Genomic DNA, 20,191 nt, shown 5'->3' on the forward strand with positions numbered 1-20,191 from the left:
GCATTAAGGAACATCAATCGTAAGAAGACTGACATCTTAAAATGGAATTAGTTGCAAACCTCTCATGTCTCATCAAGTCATAATGAAAAACTTCCATGGCCCCTGGTCTCAGTATGATCCCGTTCTCACACCACGCTCTCTCATCGTCGTCTCACGTGGAGGTATTAAGTTATTATCACTTACTCATTGAAAAAGGTCAAAAGAGGATTCATGAATCATGAAGCAAATTTTTAGAAAGTGTCTCTCATTTATGTCAACTATGATGAAGTGAGTTTGGCGGGAATGAGGCAGCGCCGCCATGAAGTCCTTTCTTTCTCAGGGCTGTGTGGGCCGAGTGTGGGAGGCTGCTGCGGCCTTGAATCTGGGGTTGTGTGAGAGAGAGAGAGAGAGAGAGAGAGAGAGAGAGAGAGAGAGAGAGAGAGAGAGAGAGAGAGAGAGAGAGAAATGTTTTTTTGTTTTTTTCCATTACGTCTCCTAACATGGAAATCCATTCTCCTTTACTATTTATGCCCCAGGATTAAAAAACAGAAAAGGAAGGATGAAAAAAAACAAAAACAAAAATCGCCTGAAGCGTCTCTGTCTACTTGTGTTTCCACCCTCACAGTGACTCAGTGTTTGTCTATATACAGGAGGACGGAGGTGTAGATCCTTTCGTGTCTCTGCCTGTTCCTGCAGCTCCTCTTGTCCCACCATTTGAAGGACACCTGCCACATTCGTCTCATGCAAAATGTCCACAAGTCAGAAAGAGCCGTGAACACGACAACGCAGCAGAGCTCTGTCACCAAATGTGCTGATCCCACAAATGTCCCTTTCCGCTCTTTGTAACAGCGATTGGCTTTTTGGAGTCTTGTGGGAGTCATTTGGTTTGAGCAGTCGTTGTAGAACAAAAGTGGCTCCCGGCCTCCCGGCAGCTTCTTTCTCCAGGACTCTGTGACTCTTAATCCTCCAGTGTGACACTTATTTCTGCGTGTTCCTCAGCTCACCTGCAGAATGTGTTTTCTACTATCCTCCTTGTAAGAGTCGACTCTTGCTGCTTTTCATTTATTTGATCTATTTAACTGCGTCGCACTTTTTCATTTGTCCTTTGTATTTTTTCCTTACCCGAGCAAAAACTCTGTCACACTCTTCCTCTACTTTACCCCCCCCCCCCCCCGGCAGTTATGAAAACTAATGGTTCCTATCTGCACTCAGCAGAGTCCAGTTGGGAGGAAGAACATGCTGTTGATTTCTGTATGTTATCATTCTTTCTCAATTCCCTCCACCCTCAACTGACCCCCTCCTTTCTTTAAAATCTCCATTATCCAGCTCCATCTTTTCATTCTGCTCTGTTTGTTTTAACGGCAGTCCAGGGCTCACAGGCAGACTGAACTATTTTGAACTGTTCTGTCTTTTCTCTGTTGTCCTCCCTGACTGGACATTAGACTTCCTCTGAAAGCTGAACGTTTGTGCCTTCAAGTGAAGCTTTAAAGTTTAAAGCATTTAAAAAAAAAAAAAAAAGTTTCAACCTGTATTTAGAGTCTTTGTGTAGTTGTGTTTTTTTTTTTACATTTTTTAAAACTTTTTCTTAACTTTAACTTTATTATTCGTGCCTTGAAGAGTAATATCTTGTACTAACTCATCAACCTTGAGAACAAAATGTTCCCGGAGAGCCCAGCATACCTCGCCCATCATCAGGTGAAGTAAAAATACTGTTGGTGTGGGATCGGCTGGTCATGTTAGTTACTGTGACGCAAAACTGTCACATCCGATTTTGAGACAGACAGGTCAGGCGCTCCATCCCATCAGATCCACTGCAAAGCACTTATTCCTCCTGGAAACAATTACACGCTTTGACTTTGTCCTTGCTCGCCAAACGGCCAAAGATCACTTTATTCCCACCGGCCGAGGCAAAGGTCATTTGCAGCTGCGAGGCACACAAACTCTCATCAGTGAATTCAAAGAGCAGGGCAGAGGCACGCCAGTAACTCTTTTCAAAAAGGTTTTGGCGGTTTAAAAGAATTACCTTTGTATTAGTAGAATATAGACTTGTTTTCTTCGGAATCTTTTCTTTTTCCAGCAGGAAATCAATCTCATCGACCCTCCTGATGTGCTGCAGAGTTCTGAATTACTTGTTTTTGATCTACTGAGGGGCAGCTGCTAAAAGATTTTCACAACGCTTCACTACAACACTTTCTTCAGGGGCTTCCTGTCGAGTGTCAAAATTGACTTTAAAGACATTCACTCATCGTTTTTTCAACAGTTTACGCAACAGTTTTGCTTTTAATCCGTTTTTATCACCCATTTAGCTTTCACAAGGTTTAGTGCTGAAAAATGTTAGTTCTGTTTCCTCTTTTTGTTTATTTTTTCATCACACCATATGTCTAATAGTGGACAGTTTTAGTTTGTAGCTCTGTTAAGTTAGGGCGATGCCCCCAGACCCACCAGGGACACACTTGAGTTAATGCATGCAGAAGTCTCATAATAACCTATTCAAATTAATTACTGGCACAGGAAGACACATGAAACCTGCAGGGCTGTGGCTCTCCAAGACCTCAGTCACTTAAAGCACCAAATAGAAAATAATAATAGAATAAACTTTGTAGTAATTGTTAAAGCCTTGGGCTGCTTTGCAGTTTGTGCTGCTTGCAAAGAGGAAAGGGCGAGGAGGGTTAAGACTGATTCTCAAAGGAAAGATTATCTAATTCTTCTCCAAATAACACCTCCAAACTGCCATCTGCCACCAGTGAAACGGCAACGCACACACTCTCGCGCAGACAGCACGTGCGTTCGCAGGCATACAGTATATACACGAAGCCCGACAAACACATTTTCACACACAGATGCGAGCGCGGCCGCGCAAGCAGCGTGTGCGCAAACACACACAAGAGCGCCGCGCATCCTCCTATCATCACAAAAACTCCACAGGGGAATGATGGCAAATTCACTTACAGTCCGCGTGCAATAAAAGTCTGCTGTTGTACATCAGTGGAGTCAAATGAGTTTTCACCGGTAATTACACCGTGATCCCGTTTGCTTAATAAAGTCTGCACATCAACAGAGTTACAACCCCATTCGACTGTAGTTATGACCAATCAGAATCTAGCTGCGCTGCATTGTTAAATGTTAATAGTTGTTGTGAACGGGCACATGAGATATTGACATGAAAATTGGGCCGTAAGAGATGGAAAAATGCCCACGCTCACGAGGGAGGCCTGCAGCTGGATTGCGGCAGTGGTGATATTTAAATAAAAGATGAACCTGGACTACTTTGATGGTGTATCAACATTTTCTTTCATCTCAGCTGTGGTTTTGGTGAATGTGAACAGAGCAAGTGATAAATGACACTAACAGAGGTATTGATCTGTCAGATCGGGACTCAAAAGATTATTGGCTGTGATAAATGAATAAACGGTGACGACTGACCTCTCTGTCTCTTGTGTTTCGGTGTGTGACCTCTCGCCAGGTGGCAGAGCAGCTCATGACCATCGCCTATGAGGGTGGAGTCAACTTGTTCGACACAGCTGAGGTCTACGCAGGCGGCAGGTGGGTGTCGTGTCAGGTGTCAGGTGGGTTTGCTGCTTCGTGCTGAGCTCAGGACGGCCTACAGGATGTGCGGCATGATGACATGCAGATGTCTTGTTCCGCTGTGGCCCCAGTAAGTAGATTTATAGTTTACCTGAAGCAGGGTTGTCAAACTCATTTTAGTTCAGAGGCAACGTACAGCTCCATTTCTCCTCAATCCAGCTGGATCAGTAAAACCGTGGTCTATTTCATTATGGGTAATGAATAGTTAGTTAAATAAGCAACTGATACTAGATGCGCATGCATTTGTTTTTACTCGACAGGGTGTGCTCAACATCCCAGACGAAAAAGACCGATGTTCACTCTCAATATTCAAACTGACTTATTGGCTTTTGTTTTGACTGTTATAACCTTTGATTGCGAGAGCAACCACTTGGACTTCTCAGTGTGAACACGGACATGGGTGGGGGGAAGCTACAAATCAGCTTCACTTATGGGGAAGCCACAAAAAGAGTGACAGCCACTCCTCAGACAACCTTCCAGGTCCCTTTAGCTCTAACGCAGTTAAACTCAAACACAATATCCATTCATCCATCATGTATACTGAGGCAGGGCTGCAGGCGGCAGGAGAGACATTCCCACACATACAGTCCAGGTCCAAGTCTCCAGTCAACTAAACAAAGGATGTCTTTGGATTGTGCAGGAAGCTTGGAGAGCAGGGTGATCTGTGCCGGCACATAGAGAACATTCAGCTCCTCATAAAAAGAGAGTGAAACGCTTGAATTATTGTTTAAAAAAACAACAAAAAAAAAAAGGCTGTGACCTTTACATTGGGCCATTTTAAGTGCCCGACATTGTAGAGTTGAAAAATGTGGAAGAAATGTTGATGAATTCAAAGGGCAATTTTAATAACGCCACCTCATTTATTTTGCCTTGCAGGGCTGAAGTCATTCTGGGAAACATTATCAAGAAGAAATGCTGGAGGTAACAGTGACACTATTGTGCCCGATTGCTTCACCGCATCTGTGTCAGAGAGTAAACTGTAGACAAACGATGAGTCGGAGAATCGTTTGGTGCACGTACTGTAACTGCAAACCGCCTGACATCAAGAGGAAAATGAAATATGGTCCCGTTTTTTTTTTCAATCCATTGAATGAATGCCTGACAACGAGATAGTTGCTTTTTAGCACACACTCAGAGACATAATACAACAACATTGTATATGAATTCAAGTCTGCCTGCGGGTCTTTTCCTCCTTCCTCAAATTTTAAATATATTCCTTTGATGCCGCTATTTAATCATTCTCCGTTTTTTATTAATGATCAGCTCTGCCGGAGACGGTGAGGAGAGACTTACAGTCACATGAAAAGAAGTTCAAATATAAATGGTATTTACAGTTAGAGCACGTGCACACGCACACGCACGTGCGTGTTTGCGAACAGACAGCCACAGGAATAGATTTACCCTACTTTTGAATTTGAGGTGGTAGTATTAATATTAACGTTTTTGCTCCACCAATACTATTTAAGAGCAGAATTTACTCATTATTTTTCAGCTGAATATTTTTATATGTACATTTTATACACATCTTCTCTGTTAAAGAAACTATTCTTCATCTTGGTTTTCTCCTCTCTTTAAATTTGGTTATTTTTAATAAAACTATTTTACACAACCTCAGATAATAAATATTGAAGGATTCAAAAAAATGTACTGTTTCGACAGACTATTTTTCTAACCTCGCTGACTTTTCTGAGGTTTGTGCTTTTTGTACCGTCTCGTCGTGGTGTGTGAGGGGAAGTGAAGTCGGTATGAGCTCACAGAGCTTCTGCACGCCGCTATACATTATGCAGGCATGGTGAAAGAGGAGACACCCCGAAAGCTGGAGCGGCTCATATCTGCGGTAGCTGGTATCAGTGGAAGCGTTTACCACGCACATATCACTTTCTTCTGTGAGGTTTCACGTTTCTCCAGATGAGCAGGAAAGGTGCGACACTTCCAGCCTCACATTAAAGAGCTTTTAACAATAATCCACTTTTCACCACTTGATCGGATTGACAAATAAAGGATTGTGGCAAACATGCCGTTCAACTCTTAAGAGCTGAATAAACAACCAGGACATGTATTGATTTGAATTCTGTGACACGCATCGTCACTTTATTTTATATTTACCAACAATACAAATGACACATTCTGAGTTGGTCCTTTAACACAGTGGCTCTCAAATTTGAGTACCACTTGAGGGAAATGTTGAGCTTTCGAAGTGCCGACACTATAAGTTCACAAAACCGAAACATGTTAACTGCCAATATGAAGATTATTTTATTATGTGCGACATATATCAATTGAGAACTTTAATACTACGAGCTGTTTCTAATTCAAATGTTCAGTTTCTTTAGTATATATATTTTTTTGAGGTCACAGAGCAACGAACCTGAACTAGCAGGATGAGAAATATGAATTTCACGTTTTGTACGTTCAGAGTTTTGTATTATAATGATAATATACCACCGCTTAAGTACGATGAACTCTTCGAAGACATCAGTTTGAGGCCGCTCTGCTCACAGCGCTGAAACCACCCTGGTTAGGTTGACATGTGACCTGCTCTCAGCAGCAGATTGTGGTTCACAATTCTTTCTCATTGCCCAGGATCTGTCTGCAGCATTTTACACAACTGATGACTGAATTCTCCTTTACAGGCTCCGTCTGGCCGTCAGACTCATTGTCTAAATTCGCTCAGATTTGACTTGTATCAAGGATTGATATGAGGTCCAGTCCTCTTTAATATTGATGTATCTATGCTGCCTCGAGTTCACATCATCAATCAGTCAGTATGGCGTCTCTTATCACCTAACGAATGCAACATAGAGACTGGCAGTCACTCATCTGAGATATTTTCATGTAGAATATGCTGGACTAAAAAGCAAGCTTAAGACCCACTTTTTGAACCAGGCTTTCATTCTTTCAATAAACATTTCATTTTTAAACATATGACTAATTTTTAAAAACATTGTTTATCATTATTTATTCTATTTTTATTCACTTTAAACTTGATATTTTGTGTTATTTTATTAATTCCAATGATTCCTAATCATTTCGATTTGGTTTTCATCTTTTTTTTTTTACATTTACTTTAAGACCTTAGTATTTTGCCTTGTTCTTATTTTTTTTGTTGTTGACGTTTTTAAATCCCTTACTGTGGATGTATTGCACATACTGCGGATGTGAGATTGCTCTCCTCGTGCTTTTTCCGCCTTGATTTTTAATTTAGTCCTTGCGTTTGTGGGGTGGGGTTGCGGTTTTAGGTTTTATTATGTAAAGTACTTTGTGCTGCATTACGCTTATATGAAAAGTGCTATAGAAATAAAGATAGATTGTTTTTCATCATAAATACCACCACTATCCACAAGGAAAAAAAAATGCCTGGAGGGCGGTGGAGTGTGGCTGAAAAGAAAACTTCCTTCAGTCACACAACTGGAAAAACAGAAGTCGTTTTTATTAAAACGCCACAACAAGCCTGTTAATCCTCCATCACCTCACCAGCTTCTCTTTCTCTGGACAGCCCAATTAAACACACATCTAAACTATGTTAAACTGTTCTGCTCCTGGGGAGATTGTCCAAATATAAACACATTACACACACACACACACACCCTCCATTCACTTCAACGGATCAAACAATCCTGGATCAAATGCAAGGTCACCTTCCTCACAAGGGTCCTCCCTCATGCCTCTCCACGTTCGCTTTTTTTCGCCAGTTCAAACAGTCTCAACCCTTTCAGAGTAAAATCCGGCCCCATGGGGGCTTTCCAGTCGGCTGATCCTCGCCTGTCGGCTCTCAACAGAAAAACTATTTTTTTCAATCCACGGAAAATGAAACCAGTTGCAAAAGAAAGTTCACGACACTTGTTTCCTGCAGCAGGATATTTCTTAGGCCTACTCCACTGAAGTGGCCTGACTTAATCTGATTTGGTGTCATCACTGCTGTCTTGCGCTCGGATGAATATTAACAGTAATTTCGACTCATAAATCTTGGAGGCAAATCTCTGTTAAGCAGAGGCTGGCTTCTTTCCGTCAATGTCTGTCCTCAACGAGAGAGTTCCTATGTGTGTGCGACCATTAAACCACCATCGTGCCTCCATGTCGTCCTCTCTGTGTCTCTCTCTGCTCGTCTTTAGGCGGTCCAGCTTGGTCATCACCACCAAACTCTACTGGGGAGGAAAGTGAGTATGAATCTTGGTGGCTGAGTTTGTTTACACGTCTGGTGTATTGATTCCAGGAAAAATAGTATTGGCTATAACTGACATATATAAATATTTGCAAAGTTTAATTTTTTGTGTTTTATGTCCCTCGTTAACATGATGTTAACATGTACAGCTGTAAATATACACATGATATCTATGTTTTACCAACTATCAATCATTGGAACAGTTGCTCGCTCATCATTTGTGTAAATAGGAAAGACACTTTATTTGATCTTTTTTAAAAGGTACATTTCATAAGGACTGTGTGATACTGATCAGCTGATACGCCTTTAAATGGCTCCGCATATAAACAAGGAACAGTAATGGACGGATTTCTTGTCTGTCTTTGAAAGATCAAAGAGGGAGACTGACAAATGAAGACACATTATCTTACAGACACCACAGTCTTCATGTGGACGAACAGAAGGAATTAAGTATTCACATTATGTAGAGTAGCACAAAAACATGAATCAGACTATGTCCAACAACTTCTTTCACACACACACACACACACACACACACACACACACACACACACACACACACACACACACACACACACACACACACACACACACACACACACACACACACACACACACACACACACACACACACACACACTCACCGGCTGCATGGCTGAGGTGGACCAACTGGTTGTGGTGATAAGGAGGAAGTCATTCTCTGGCTCTTCAGCACGTCTTCATCCCTGGAGAGAAGACTTTTTCTGTCCATCTCTCGCTTATAAAGTTTGGACGCACAGTGATGCTGACTCATTTAAGCGAAAAGCCTTAAAATATTCATTTGGATCTCGCATTTTTCGTCATCCAGATGTGTCCGAAAACTCGCTCTGCTTATTTAGAGTGACATGAGGGACAGCTCAAATCAATCGAGTGAGGGAAGTTTCAGAAAATGTCGAAGTCAGCTTAATGTATATTTTCGCTTCCGACTTTTCCCTCAGTAGCATTTTATGTAAGATTTTAAAAAAACAACTGAGAAATGTTGCCATTTTACCCATGATTCTTCAGAAGCATTGGAGATTAATAAATACTTAAGAGAAGTGAGGTTATGCATAAGAAAGCAAACAGATTTGTATGACTGGCTTCATGTTTTATCCCACCAGAGCAGAAACGGAGAGAGGACTGTCAAGGAAACACATTATTGAAGGTGAGTAGTGCAAACACACAGACTGAGATAAATAGGCAGCCTGTTTCCTTTGCTTGAAATGGTAAAAAAGAATCACTTTAAAACAGGATTCTCCTTAACTGAATGCGCTTTATTTTCTTACCGCACAGTTTTTGTCAGCACATCCTCAGCCCTCACTCTGCTCTCTGTGCGTCTCAGGTCTGAAAGGCTCTCTACAAAGGATGCAGTTGGAGTATGTAGATGTAGTTTTTGCCAACCGTCCAGACAGCAACACTCCCATGGAGGGTGAGTTTTATCAAGATTGAGCCACATGGAGTCATAGAAAGAAATAAGATTAGGTCTTATCAGAGGTTGGATTTTTTTTTTTTTCCATGTTTAACTTGGATTATTGTGCAATCATTCATCCATCTTTTACACCCACTCACCCTTAGAGTCAGAGCGATATCTCAGCTATTAAAGGAAACTTATAATTTACAGTGCTGTCACAGAGCGGCTTTAGACAAGCCAACCTAATTGTGTAATTATGCAGTTTGGTGAGGTCGTCAAAGCAGCACAGACTAGATTATCAGATCTGGTGCAAGTTACAGGAAGTAAAATACTCTAAAACACTCATTTGGTTGCTATGGCCTCTATTAAACAATGTCAAAATTCTGTCTGATTCAGTACATTGAATCTTTTCTTGGAGTAAAACACTGAGTTTTCCACATCTTGTTATGTTCCAGCCTTAGTCCAAAATAGATTCATTCATTCATTTTTCCTAAATTTTTACATCAAATTCCCTATTATGACAATTTTAAATGTTTGTAAGTTTATTAAAAATAGAAAAAGCACTGTGAATACTCCCAGGATCCTTTGTATGCGCTGGATATGTGCTCCACTTACACAGGATGTGAGCTGGGATGTTTTTGTATTTCACCAATCTTAGACAGTGTAATGTTTCTAGCTGTATTAGAATATTAACCACTTCTAGTAATGTAGGCTATTTTAGCTGGTCCAGATATTTGAGCAATTACAGCAGTTTTACCTATTCTAACCTTTTTTCTTTGTGATTTTAGCCATTTGGCACTTTCATCATAGCTTCGTCATTGCTAGTTTCTTTCCACACCTCAAACATACAGGAAAACCAGCATGGCTGGTCATAAAAAAACAAATTGTGTGTTTTTCTTCCGAGGGGTTTTCTCTTTTAGATTTCTGAGAGGCATAAACTCAACATTTATCACCTGCTGGGAAAGAGCAGAAAGGTGACACCGATTTTAGTTGACAAACTATTTAGTTATCTAATACAAGTGTCACATTTGAGAGTGTTTCATTGTACCTAGAGGAAACACACACACACACACACACACACACACACACACACACACACACACACACACACACACACACACACACACACACACACACACACACACACAGGAGGGGAACATGCAAACTTCACCCAGAAAGACCCAGCTGGTATTTGTACCTATGGACGTCTCTCTGTGAGGTGAGAGTGCCAACCACTGCTCCACTGTGTTTCCTCACAGTGTTGATGAAGAATAAGAAACCACTGTGGCTGAAGATGTTGCACCCTCTATCTAAAACACTGTGTTTCCTATCACGACTCATTCATTGAACATTGTATTATCATTTTTTTTTTGTATTTAGTTCATGGCCCAGCGTAGCTGAAAGAAGGAAGGCAGCCACATGTATTTCTATAATGACCTTCATGTTGGTGGTACATTAGTTCCAGCTGGTTCCTCATTAGTCACTGCTCTTTGCCGTTCTCTGTAGTTTTTCTTTTTATATCCCATTAATTAGTCCTGGTGCTGTGATGGACTAAAGTCCTGTGCAGGGTCCACTGAGCCTTTGTCCAAATTCAGCTTTTAGCATGGCCTTGAGTCGAATAAAGTGGGATAGAAGATGGATAATGAGTCCAACAGATTTTTCGGCAAGGATTTTTTTTCTTTTTCTTGTGTGGCTGATTTTACATTTAGTTACTTCAGAAATGTTTGGTAAGTTTTGAAGTTTGATTTGACAATTTGACAAGATATCCAGGTATGCAGGCCTAAATAACTGACAGCTTTGTTTTCATAGAACTGTGATGGATCTGACTCCTCTCCTTTTGCCCTTTTATGAATTTCTATCCAAACTCTGCTCCTCACTGGTGAACTGTTAGATCTGTAGTCCTGGCTTGTGGACTCTCTGTTATTTTGAGCTGGCTAGAAATTGAGGCACAGAGTAGAGATGTCAGGGGGAAAGGGGCTGCCTGAGACGGGGACAAGAAAGTGAATTGTTTGCTTGTTTTAATACTGTGTTATTTCCCTCGGCAGGATGCTATTGAGTAAGACATTTGTGTTTCACAAGTGTTGTTAATTATCATACGCGAGAGCGAAGACACAAACCAAACCTCTTATCGTCAAGTCCTTGTGGGTCTTGACGATAAATTTACTTTTTAAACGTCGTCTATTTCAAGATTTGCTCCTGACCTTTTCCTCACAGTCTGTGTTTACTTGGATCTGCTCATCTCTGATGTGCTGTCCTGGCAGGAGCCCGTTATGCAAAGTGAAACACAAGAGTCCCGCCACAGCGAACGACTGCACTATAATTGGAGTGAGGGCGAAGCGAGGATGAATAACCTTAATGACAGTCCTAATCTGAGTTTTAGTTGGCCTTGACTGCCGTTGGCTCGCTCAGTCAGCAGTGTGGGAGCTAATTGCATCATTAAAAATGCAGCGGCTTCAATGTGATCAGAGGGGCTTTAGTGTGTGAGCTTGTTAGTTCGTCCCCGGAGTGTGTTATAGATGGACGTTGAGCCGTCAGCAGGTAAGAGAGACTTGAGGAGGCGGGTGGCCTCGGAAGACTTTTTTTTTTTTCTTCTCTCCTGGCAGTTCATCACAGAACCAGATCAAATTAAAGATACTCTTGGGGTTTTATTTTTTTAATGCCATTCTTTATTTATTTTTTCTAGCTGGATTTAGATTGGCTCTTCACAAAGGCCTGCTTTCCCTTTCTGGGTTTCATTCACATTTCTCTTCCTATCTTTGTGTCGTAGAATCTTCTGCCCTCATTCAGCTTTTACCTGCAGTTTACTTTGTTCCTAATACTCATCACTTCATGAAAATATTAGGGCTGGATACTTTGCTCTTAGTCATCAAATGTCTTTTCCCCTTTGCATTAGAATAAAGCCCATGTGATTGTGAAAGACGACCCATATGAGAAAGAGCAGAACTCCCCCCCCCCCCCCCCCCCCCCCCCCCCCGTTTTTGTTAATGAGCAGTTAATGAGGCTCCATAGCACAAGACAAAAACAATACCATATATTAGACTGAAGTTGGAGTTGGCATGAAGTATTTTAAGTGTTTTATCCATCACTGCCACTGTATATGGAACCAATCAACACGTTGTTGGTCCGGTCGACTGATGTGCTGCGTAATTCTTCACAGAGATTGTTCGAGCGATGACCTACGTGATAAACCAGGGCATGGCGATGTACTGGGGGACGTCTCGATGGACGGCCATGGAGATTATGGTGAGCAGAAAAGACATTTTTCATCTCAATCCAGTGAGATATGTGGAATGCCAGTCACTGAATTAAAAGAGAAACTTCTTTTTTATGCGAGATCTTTTAATGCTCGATGTTCTTTTATTTTTTTTAATGAACATTTTCTGAAAATTCCCACTTGGAATCCCATTGAATTGGGGAATTGGGACAATTTTGGCAACTTGCCCAGATGAATATGAGGTCTCTCTCCACTTTGGCAATAGATTTGTCTTCAACGGTTAAATAAGAAGCGCAGAAGCACGACAAAGTAAAGCGTCATTTCTCATTTTGACACTTCCTAAGATTCAAGAATCAGCATGTTCAATATTTAAGTGAATTAAGTTAATGGATGGATGGATGGACTTGTGTGGCCCTGTGAGGAAACTCCTTTGAAATAATCTCAACACGTCATTGAGTTGAGGGAGGGAGTGCACAGGGAGAACATGCAAACGTACCATAGAAACTCCACTTAAAAAAAAACAAAACATGTTATTTCAGCAACTTTACACTATTAGGGATTCATTTTAGCCACTTGCTGTCTGATTTCATCCCCGATACATTGCTCATCTAGAAATAGAATAATCTGAGGGAAACTTCCCAGCTGAAAGATTTGAGTAAATGTTCAAGGAAAACATAGCGTCCTCTATGGAATGTTAACGTCGGAAACAATCTACGCGGCTCCATTTCTGAGTACATGAAGAACGCAGAGAGCTGTGAAATGAACACATGCCTGAAGTGACATTCAAGGACCTATCAGCCATCCTCTGCCTCTCTTATCTTCTGCTCTCTTTATCAGCCTCCCGCTCCCTCCGAGCGCAGTGCGACGTGTTGACATCCTCTCACTGTGATCGTGGTGAAAGAGAACAGATATCTTTAGAAAACACAAGCTCAGATGAAAGCTGTGTAATTTAGATAGCATGGGTAATGAAGGGTAGAGATTTCTGTGTGTGTGTGTGTGTGTGTGTGTGTGTGTGTGTGTGTGTGTGTGTGTGTGTGTGTGTGTGTGTGTGTGTGTGTGTGTGTGTGTGTGTGTGTGTGTGTGTGTGTGTGTGTGTGTGTGTGGGTGTGGGTGTGTGTGCGCACGCAGGTGGTAAACACAGCCTTTCGCTGTACAGTACGACACGCAGCTGCACGCGTTTCGGTGCAGAGAGGTCAGGGGTGTTTTGTAAAGTTGAGCGACTGCACTGACATTATCCTTGTGTTACGCCGAGTCAGTTCCCCTCCCACAATGCCCCCATCCTGACTCGTCTTTCACTGCAGGAAACCCAGAAAATAAACGGGTATTTAAGGAACAATTGCAATATCTCTGGTGTGTGTGTGTGTGTGTGTGTATGTGTGTGTGTGTGTGTGTGTGTGTGTGTACACATGTAGCGGGTGATTTTCAAAGACATGTGGAAAGAATAGATAAGAGGACACACGCATATGTAAGGAAATTTGAATATGATGCCTGGGAGACTTGCGATATGGAATATTGATTGGTTGACTTACTGTGAGCTGTGCATTTGAATTTGTGCCACGCTTCCACAAGCTGATTACCACCCCACCCCACCCCCTTCTCACTCCCCCCCCCCCCCCCCCCCCCCCCCCCCCCCCCCTCAGATTTGCCCGTCACTATCCTTCCCTCCTAACCTGTGGTCTTGCATATCATCATCGTTTTATTCATTCTCTTGCTTTCCTGCTTTCTGTCTGGCTTTTTTCTCATCAGTAATGAAATATTTGACATTACCCATCATAGAATTGAAATGAGAAAACCACCTATAATCTCACTCTTTACGTCGTAATGATATGCCATGTCTTACCCTGCCGTTTTCCTTCTCTTTTATCTCCAGGAGGCTTATTCTGTGGCAAGACAGTTTAATCTGATCCCCCCGGTGTGTGAGCAAGCTGAGTATCATCTCTTCCAGAGGGAGAAAGTTGAGGTGCAACTGCCTGAACTTTACCATAAGATAGGCAAGTATGCTCTGTGTGTGTGTGTGTGTGTGTGTGTGTGTGTGTGTGTGTGTGTGTGTGTGTGTGTGTGTGTGTGTGTGTGTGTGTGTGTGTGTGTGTGTGTGTGTGTGTGTGTGTGTGTGTGTGTGTGTGTGTGTGTGTGTGTGTGTGTGTGTGTGTGTGTGTGCGTGTGCGTGTGTTCTTTCATGTGCTACGAAGTGGAGATCGGAGCAACATTTTCACCAAAAGAGTGAGGACATTCCTGAGAAGTGGGGACTTTTCTCTAATTTCACTAAAATCTCCTCCTGAGGCTGCATGGATTAGAATTTTTCCCCTGGTGGGTCATTCTACCACGTTTTTCTCAGTCTGCTGTTCCTCAGCTGTCATGCTGGCTCACCTCACAACCGCCACCAAATTAATTAAGATTCAATCAGCAGGTAGCTGACGACTCGCTGGGGCCTCGCCTGATTGGCCAGATGGTGTGTTTGCACAGCCTGTGTATCCGTCTGAAATCAAACATTTATAACGGGCGGGTTTTAATTGTTTATTCGATGAAGAGAATTGTGTCTGGCCTGGCCAGTAAATCAGGTTTGAGCACAGTGTGCTGGTGCGAGAAGTAGCAGCAATACCAAACTTGCCCTGTATGAGAGAAAATGAGGTCGAGTGTGATTAACAATACAAGACACTTTATTGTCTCCCTAGGAAGGTTTATTTATTCATGTCAAGTTCAGAAAGAATCTATAGCATCACCATTTCTTACTCATTACCATTGAGTTTGTAACATCCTCCCCTCTGTCATCACCTCATATATTCTCTCATCTTTCCGACACTGTTCTCACACTTTTTTTTCTTCTCACCTTTTCCTCCGGTATGTCGCGCTAAAACTCATCCTGTTTAACTCCCTGCGGTCTCCATGGCGACAGGAGTTGGGGCGATGACGTGGTCGCCGCTGGCGTGCGGCATCATCACGGGAAAGTATGAAAATGGCATTCCGGAATCTTCCCGAGCCTCCATGAAGGTGAGACGGACGAGAGGTGAAGATGGTTCTGAAATACTCCTGAAAGATGCTTGTTGTTAATTTCACATTTTAGATGAGATGCAACCAAACTGTCGTTGTGCTTTAAGTAACAACAAACTACTGAGGCATTACCCACTGAGTGACCTTTACCAAAATGTCCTATTCAATTTTTGAGTCCACAAAAATCTTATCTTCTTCCAAAATCCTTGCATGCACAGGAAGAACATGCAACCACAATAATAAAAGGACCGAAGCACTACACAATCACGTGGCCTTCTGCAGACAGTGGATGTGTGAATGTGTGTCTGACAAAAAAGATCACGTGAATATCATCGTACCTTAACCTACATGCTGAAAATAGTGTGGAAACCACTTGGACTTGGTGTAAATTTAGACTAAAATTTAAATTTTCACACAAACATCACCACCAAAACAGCTTTATTTCACCTCAGTAACGTTTCACGAGTTCGACGTTTTTCTGAACCAGTGAGATGCTGACAAACTGATTCATGCTTTTGTTTTCACACGTCTGGATTATTGTAATGTTTTTCTTACTGGATTACTCAAAATCACAGTTAACAGACTACAACTGGTTCAGATGTCGGCAGCTCGAGGACTCACACATACAAGAGCAAGAGCAAGAGAGCAGATGACACACCTCGACACTGGCTTCATGTCTCTTGTGTACATTTTTTGTCTGTTCTCTTTGTGTCATCACTCTCATGGCGGTGCTCCTCTCCCCTCCTCTCCTCTGTCAGTCCTATCAGTGGTTGAAGGAGAAAATTGTAAGCGAGGACGGAAGGAAGCAACAGGCGAAGCTGAAGGAGCTCAACCACATTGCAGAGAAGCTGGGATGTACCCTGCCTCAGCTGGCTGTGGGTAAGACTCCCCCCTGAAATATGAAAAATACAGTGGAAGCAGTGTAAAGTCGGGCTTTGAAAACCAGTATTGCTCGGGGCTGCAGCACCGGAGCCCCTCTGGTGTTCGACATAAGCAGGGGTTTGTGCTTTCAGCTGCAGTAGAAAACAGCTGCCAGTACTGTGTGAGGTTTAGTATCACTCTGCTTCTGATTTCAAACACCCGGGAAATGGCAATGAAGGGCAATTCAGGAAGTTCATTTATATTTCTAATTTGCTGTAAGACAATAACAATTAGCATCATGCCGTCAAGTGTTTGATGTTAACTCCCGCCTATTTTCGTCCCCAGCGTGGTGTCTAAGAAATGAAGGCGTGAGCTCGGTCCTTCTGGGAACTTCCAACCCGGAACAGCTGACTGAGAACCTCGGGGCCATACAGGTTGGAACAAACGGAGGCGCCCCACCCATGTTTGATTACAGATCAGTGTCTCACTCCATCTCTCCCTCACAGGTCCTTCCCAAGATGACCTCTCATGTGGTGTCAGAGATCGACCACATCCTGGGCAACAGGCCGTACAGTAAGAAGGACTACCGCTCTTAGGCCAGGCTGGTGGACAGCTGTACCTACCGACCTTAACCATACACGCTACCTTGGACCCTCAGTTCAGTGTTCATGTCCATGGTTCTCTCCCTGGGCCCCACTCAGCTCCAGCCCACTCCAGCTCGGGGCAGACAGCCTCGCTCAAGCGCGGCGTTTCAAACCGTCTGTTTGAGACTCGTCTTGCTCAGATCAGCTCTACCAGGCTCATCTCAGGTGCAGTCCAGCTCAGCCAAGAACAGCTTTACAAAACACAGCCTCGTCTGCTTGAGTAGATTAAAATGTGTAGCTCCACTCCACCCCCCCCCCCCCCCCCCCCCTCCACCCCCACCGAACTCAGTGTTTCCCCATTTAGCAGCAGTTTACAGCAGTTGAGGCTCAGATTCTGAGTCATTTGGAGCACCAATCCCAACACCAGTACCAATGATGTTATGAAATGTAATTACCTTAACAGATAGTGTGACTTCTATTTGATGGGGAGGTGTGCAACAAGAGCTCCTCAACCTCATACTCACTTCTACATTGGCTGATAAAAACACAACGTCACCGCAGTTATATTCAAAGTAAAAGTGCCTTGCTCAAAGGCCTCCTGGTAGTTGAAGCTTATAGAGAGACATCTAAGCTACTTATTCATTTTTTTTGCTCCCCATGTAATCACAATTCAGCACACGGCTCAGACCTCTGAGACAGAAATCCACCTATATGAAAGCCAGACTTCCGCTCTCAAGTAATTTAATTTGTGCATAAAATTCACATCCAACACATATTTTATTTATGAGAACTACCGTACCACAGCTGAATACTTCAATGCAAGCGCCTCATGCTCGGGACCTAGAGGTCCCACATGAAAGTGGACATGAGGTGGCTTCTGCTGCATGCTTCCTAAGACCCATTCCTTCACCACCCTCCCGTCCCAGATGTGCTTTATTCAATCGCTATGCTGCAGCAAACAAATTTACCGTGTGAGCCTAATGCCCGCACCTCCTCTGTCACACATACATGAGGGTGAAATGGCTCCTTCTCACTTTAATGTTTGGTTCAAGAAGGGGGAAATGACCTACTCATATTTATTGAAAACTGAGCTTTATGAATATGAATGCGGCCTCAAAAAAACCCATTTCCTTAAAAGCTTGAATTATCTTTCAAATAGCTATCAAATATATTACAATAGTTAGATTAGTGCTGAGTCGTCTTCGGTAGATACTGTAGGCTGCAGATCCTGAGCGTATTAACCAACAGATGCATGTTTCCCAGCTATAGTGTGCCTCTTTCTTCTCTTTGACAAAGCACATACTTAAACAACAGGAAGGAGTCTGATCCAACCCAGTGAAGCAGGGGATGTGGGACGGTGAGTACCAACACAGGCAAAACTGTGAGCGAGGAGAAGCACGTCGCCCTCGTGTGAGCGTCCTGAGGAACTGCAGCTTTGCTTCACAAAAAAAATGTACTTCTTTCTCTCGGTTGGCGTTCATTTCTGCCTGTGAACTGAACCCAGATCACTCATTGCTTCAAAGCAACTCAAGGATGTAAACGTAAGCATATAATGAACTGAAAGGATGACGGACCTCTGCTCTGCTCTGTGAAAGACTGCTTATTAATGGCACAATGTGGTATAAAACGAAGGTACTTCAGACGTGGCATTGACTACAGTATTTATTCTAGAGTAGGTAATAAATATAAAAGTTATTTTGACATTTTGAAATACAGCTTTTGTTTGAAATGTACATATACTGTTAAGGAAAACCCTGTAACATAAAGATGCCTCACATGTGTTTGGAGACTTCTCTGTACTGTATGGCTAGAATATAAATAAGATGTACATAGAGTTATTTTGTTGCTCCACTGCAGTATCACTGCATCAGTTGCAGTGTTTGAGTCACTCTTCATCCCGTTCTCCTCCTCCTCCTCTGGCCTGACTTTACACTGTCACACAATTAATTTTTTTTTTTACCTTCTCAGAGATTCGTCATAGGAAGATTTCTAAGGAACGAGGGTCTGATTTGCTTTGCATTTTGGACTCCATTGGGCTATTTAAAACTAAGCGTGTGTGACGAGAGCAGTAAACAGCCTAAATGTTCCTCTGCGACTTCGCATCTCTGACCAGGTGGCTCCACGCCCAAGAGTTCATGGTTTTTGCACCGTCTTGCAATATTTTTTGCTTTGTCTCATGTGGGAAAACAAGCCATCACCTGAGATCAGCAGAAGCGTTGGCCAGGTTCCAGCTCAGTCCCGTCTGTGGGGCTCATTTGTTGACTTGTCACACAAAAACTGTTCCATTCAAAAGAAGAATAAGAATTACAACCACGGTTCCGCAGTACCTGTTCAGAGAACATTGGATTTGAATTGTAAATATTCCTACACTTTTGTCATACCTGCGATGCAAACAACTGCTTATATACTTACGAAAATGATGATTCCATCTTTGAGCATGTTGTCCTCATCTGAAGCACCTCTTGTTCTTTATTTGTGGTAAAACAATATTTGTTTTCCAACGTGAACTGTCTGTGAGCAAGTCAACAAATTGTCCAACCATTACAAAAATTGAGTTTGAGCGCAGCCACCTGACAGAGTGCCTTGATTTGAGTCCTGCTTCAAGAGTTCAGGGAGGTCTTTCATTTACAAGCTGGCAAAAGGGTGTTGGGGTGATGCCTTAAAAATAACATAATGGAAGATCATACATGCAGATTATTGTTTTTCAGGTTTACCGTTTCTTGTGTTATTTGGTTGGAAGGTTGGGAATACAAAGCATTCATATCAACATCGTCATTTAAAAAAAAAAAAAAAAAAAAAGGAATCTTGAAAAGGTCCTTGTTCTCTACATGATGCATCTTGGCCTTTATTTTGTACAACAACTGATGGAAATGGGTTAAACACTCGAATCGCTCCTCGACAGAGACTTTATCTTTTAGGAGCATGTAGAAGCTAAGAACATTTTGCTCCACAGAAAACTAAAATGTTTATCCGAGAAAAAAAAACAAAAGCTCTGCAGCTCTTATAAGGAAATATTCCTTTTTGAACTGTGATATAACTTCACTCAAATCTGTAAAGGAAAATGGACTCCTTTAAAACTGGTAAAAAAACCAAAAAAAAAACCACATTTATCTGTAGCAGATTTTCAATTAGGTAATTTGATTTAGTCTGGATTTGAATCAACCTAAATCAAAGAGGGTTTAATGTCTTCTATAACATGGTTATGGGAAACGCTGGAGCTGCGTTCCCCTTTTTCTCTGTGTGTGACGTGTAAACCATCAGTGTATCGTTTCCTCTCCTGATCAGTGGTTCATCTGTAAATACTCTATACAAACGTGTGATTACAAATAAACGCAATGCCAATGGAAATGCTTGAGTCGCGCAATCGATGGACAAGCAGGACACACATA

General features: G+C 42.3%; 1 protein-coding gene across 1 annotated transcript in view; it reads left to right on the plus strand.

The window, feature by feature from the left end:
• The window catches only part of kcnab1a (potassium voltage-gated channel subfamily A regulatory beta subunit 1a), a gene marked incomplete at both ends in the record, with an annotated part of 65,874 nt that extends 49,060 nt beyond the window's left edge, over nucleotides 1-16,814 (plus strand). The window contains 11 exons of the mRNA XM_080459697.1: nucleotides 3,443-3,522; nucleotides 4,441-4,485; nucleotides 7,677-7,721; nucleotides 8,866-8,909; nucleotides 9,087-9,173; nucleotides 12,313-12,398; nucleotides 14,240-14,360; nucleotides 15,263-15,357; nucleotides 16,116-16,236; nucleotides 16,564-16,652; nucleotides 16,725-16,814. Coding sequence (XP_080315823.1) covers nucleotides 3,443-3,522; nucleotides 4,441-4,485; nucleotides 7,677-7,721; nucleotides 8,866-8,909; nucleotides 9,087-9,173; nucleotides 12,313-12,398; nucleotides 14,240-14,360; nucleotides 15,263-15,357; nucleotides 16,116-16,236; nucleotides 16,564-16,652; nucleotides 16,725-16,814 — 903 coding nt within the window. The remainder of the gene's footprint in view (nucleotides 1-3,442; nucleotides 3,523-4,440; nucleotides 4,486-7,676; nucleotides 7,722-8,865; nucleotides 8,910-9,086; nucleotides 9,174-12,312; nucleotides 12,399-14,239; nucleotides 14,361-15,262; nucleotides 15,358-16,115; nucleotides 16,237-16,563; nucleotides 16,653-16,724) is intronic.
• Between the last annotated feature and the right edge of the window lie 3,377 nt (nucleotides 16,815-20,191).

The sequence above is a fragment of the Lipophrys pholis genome, assembly GCF_963383615.2.
Source record: "Lipophrys pholis genome assembly, chromosome: 3".
NCBI classification, from domain to species: domain Eukaryota; kingdom Metazoa; phylum Chordata; class Actinopteri; order Blenniiformes; family Blenniidae; genus Lipophrys; species Lipophrys pholis.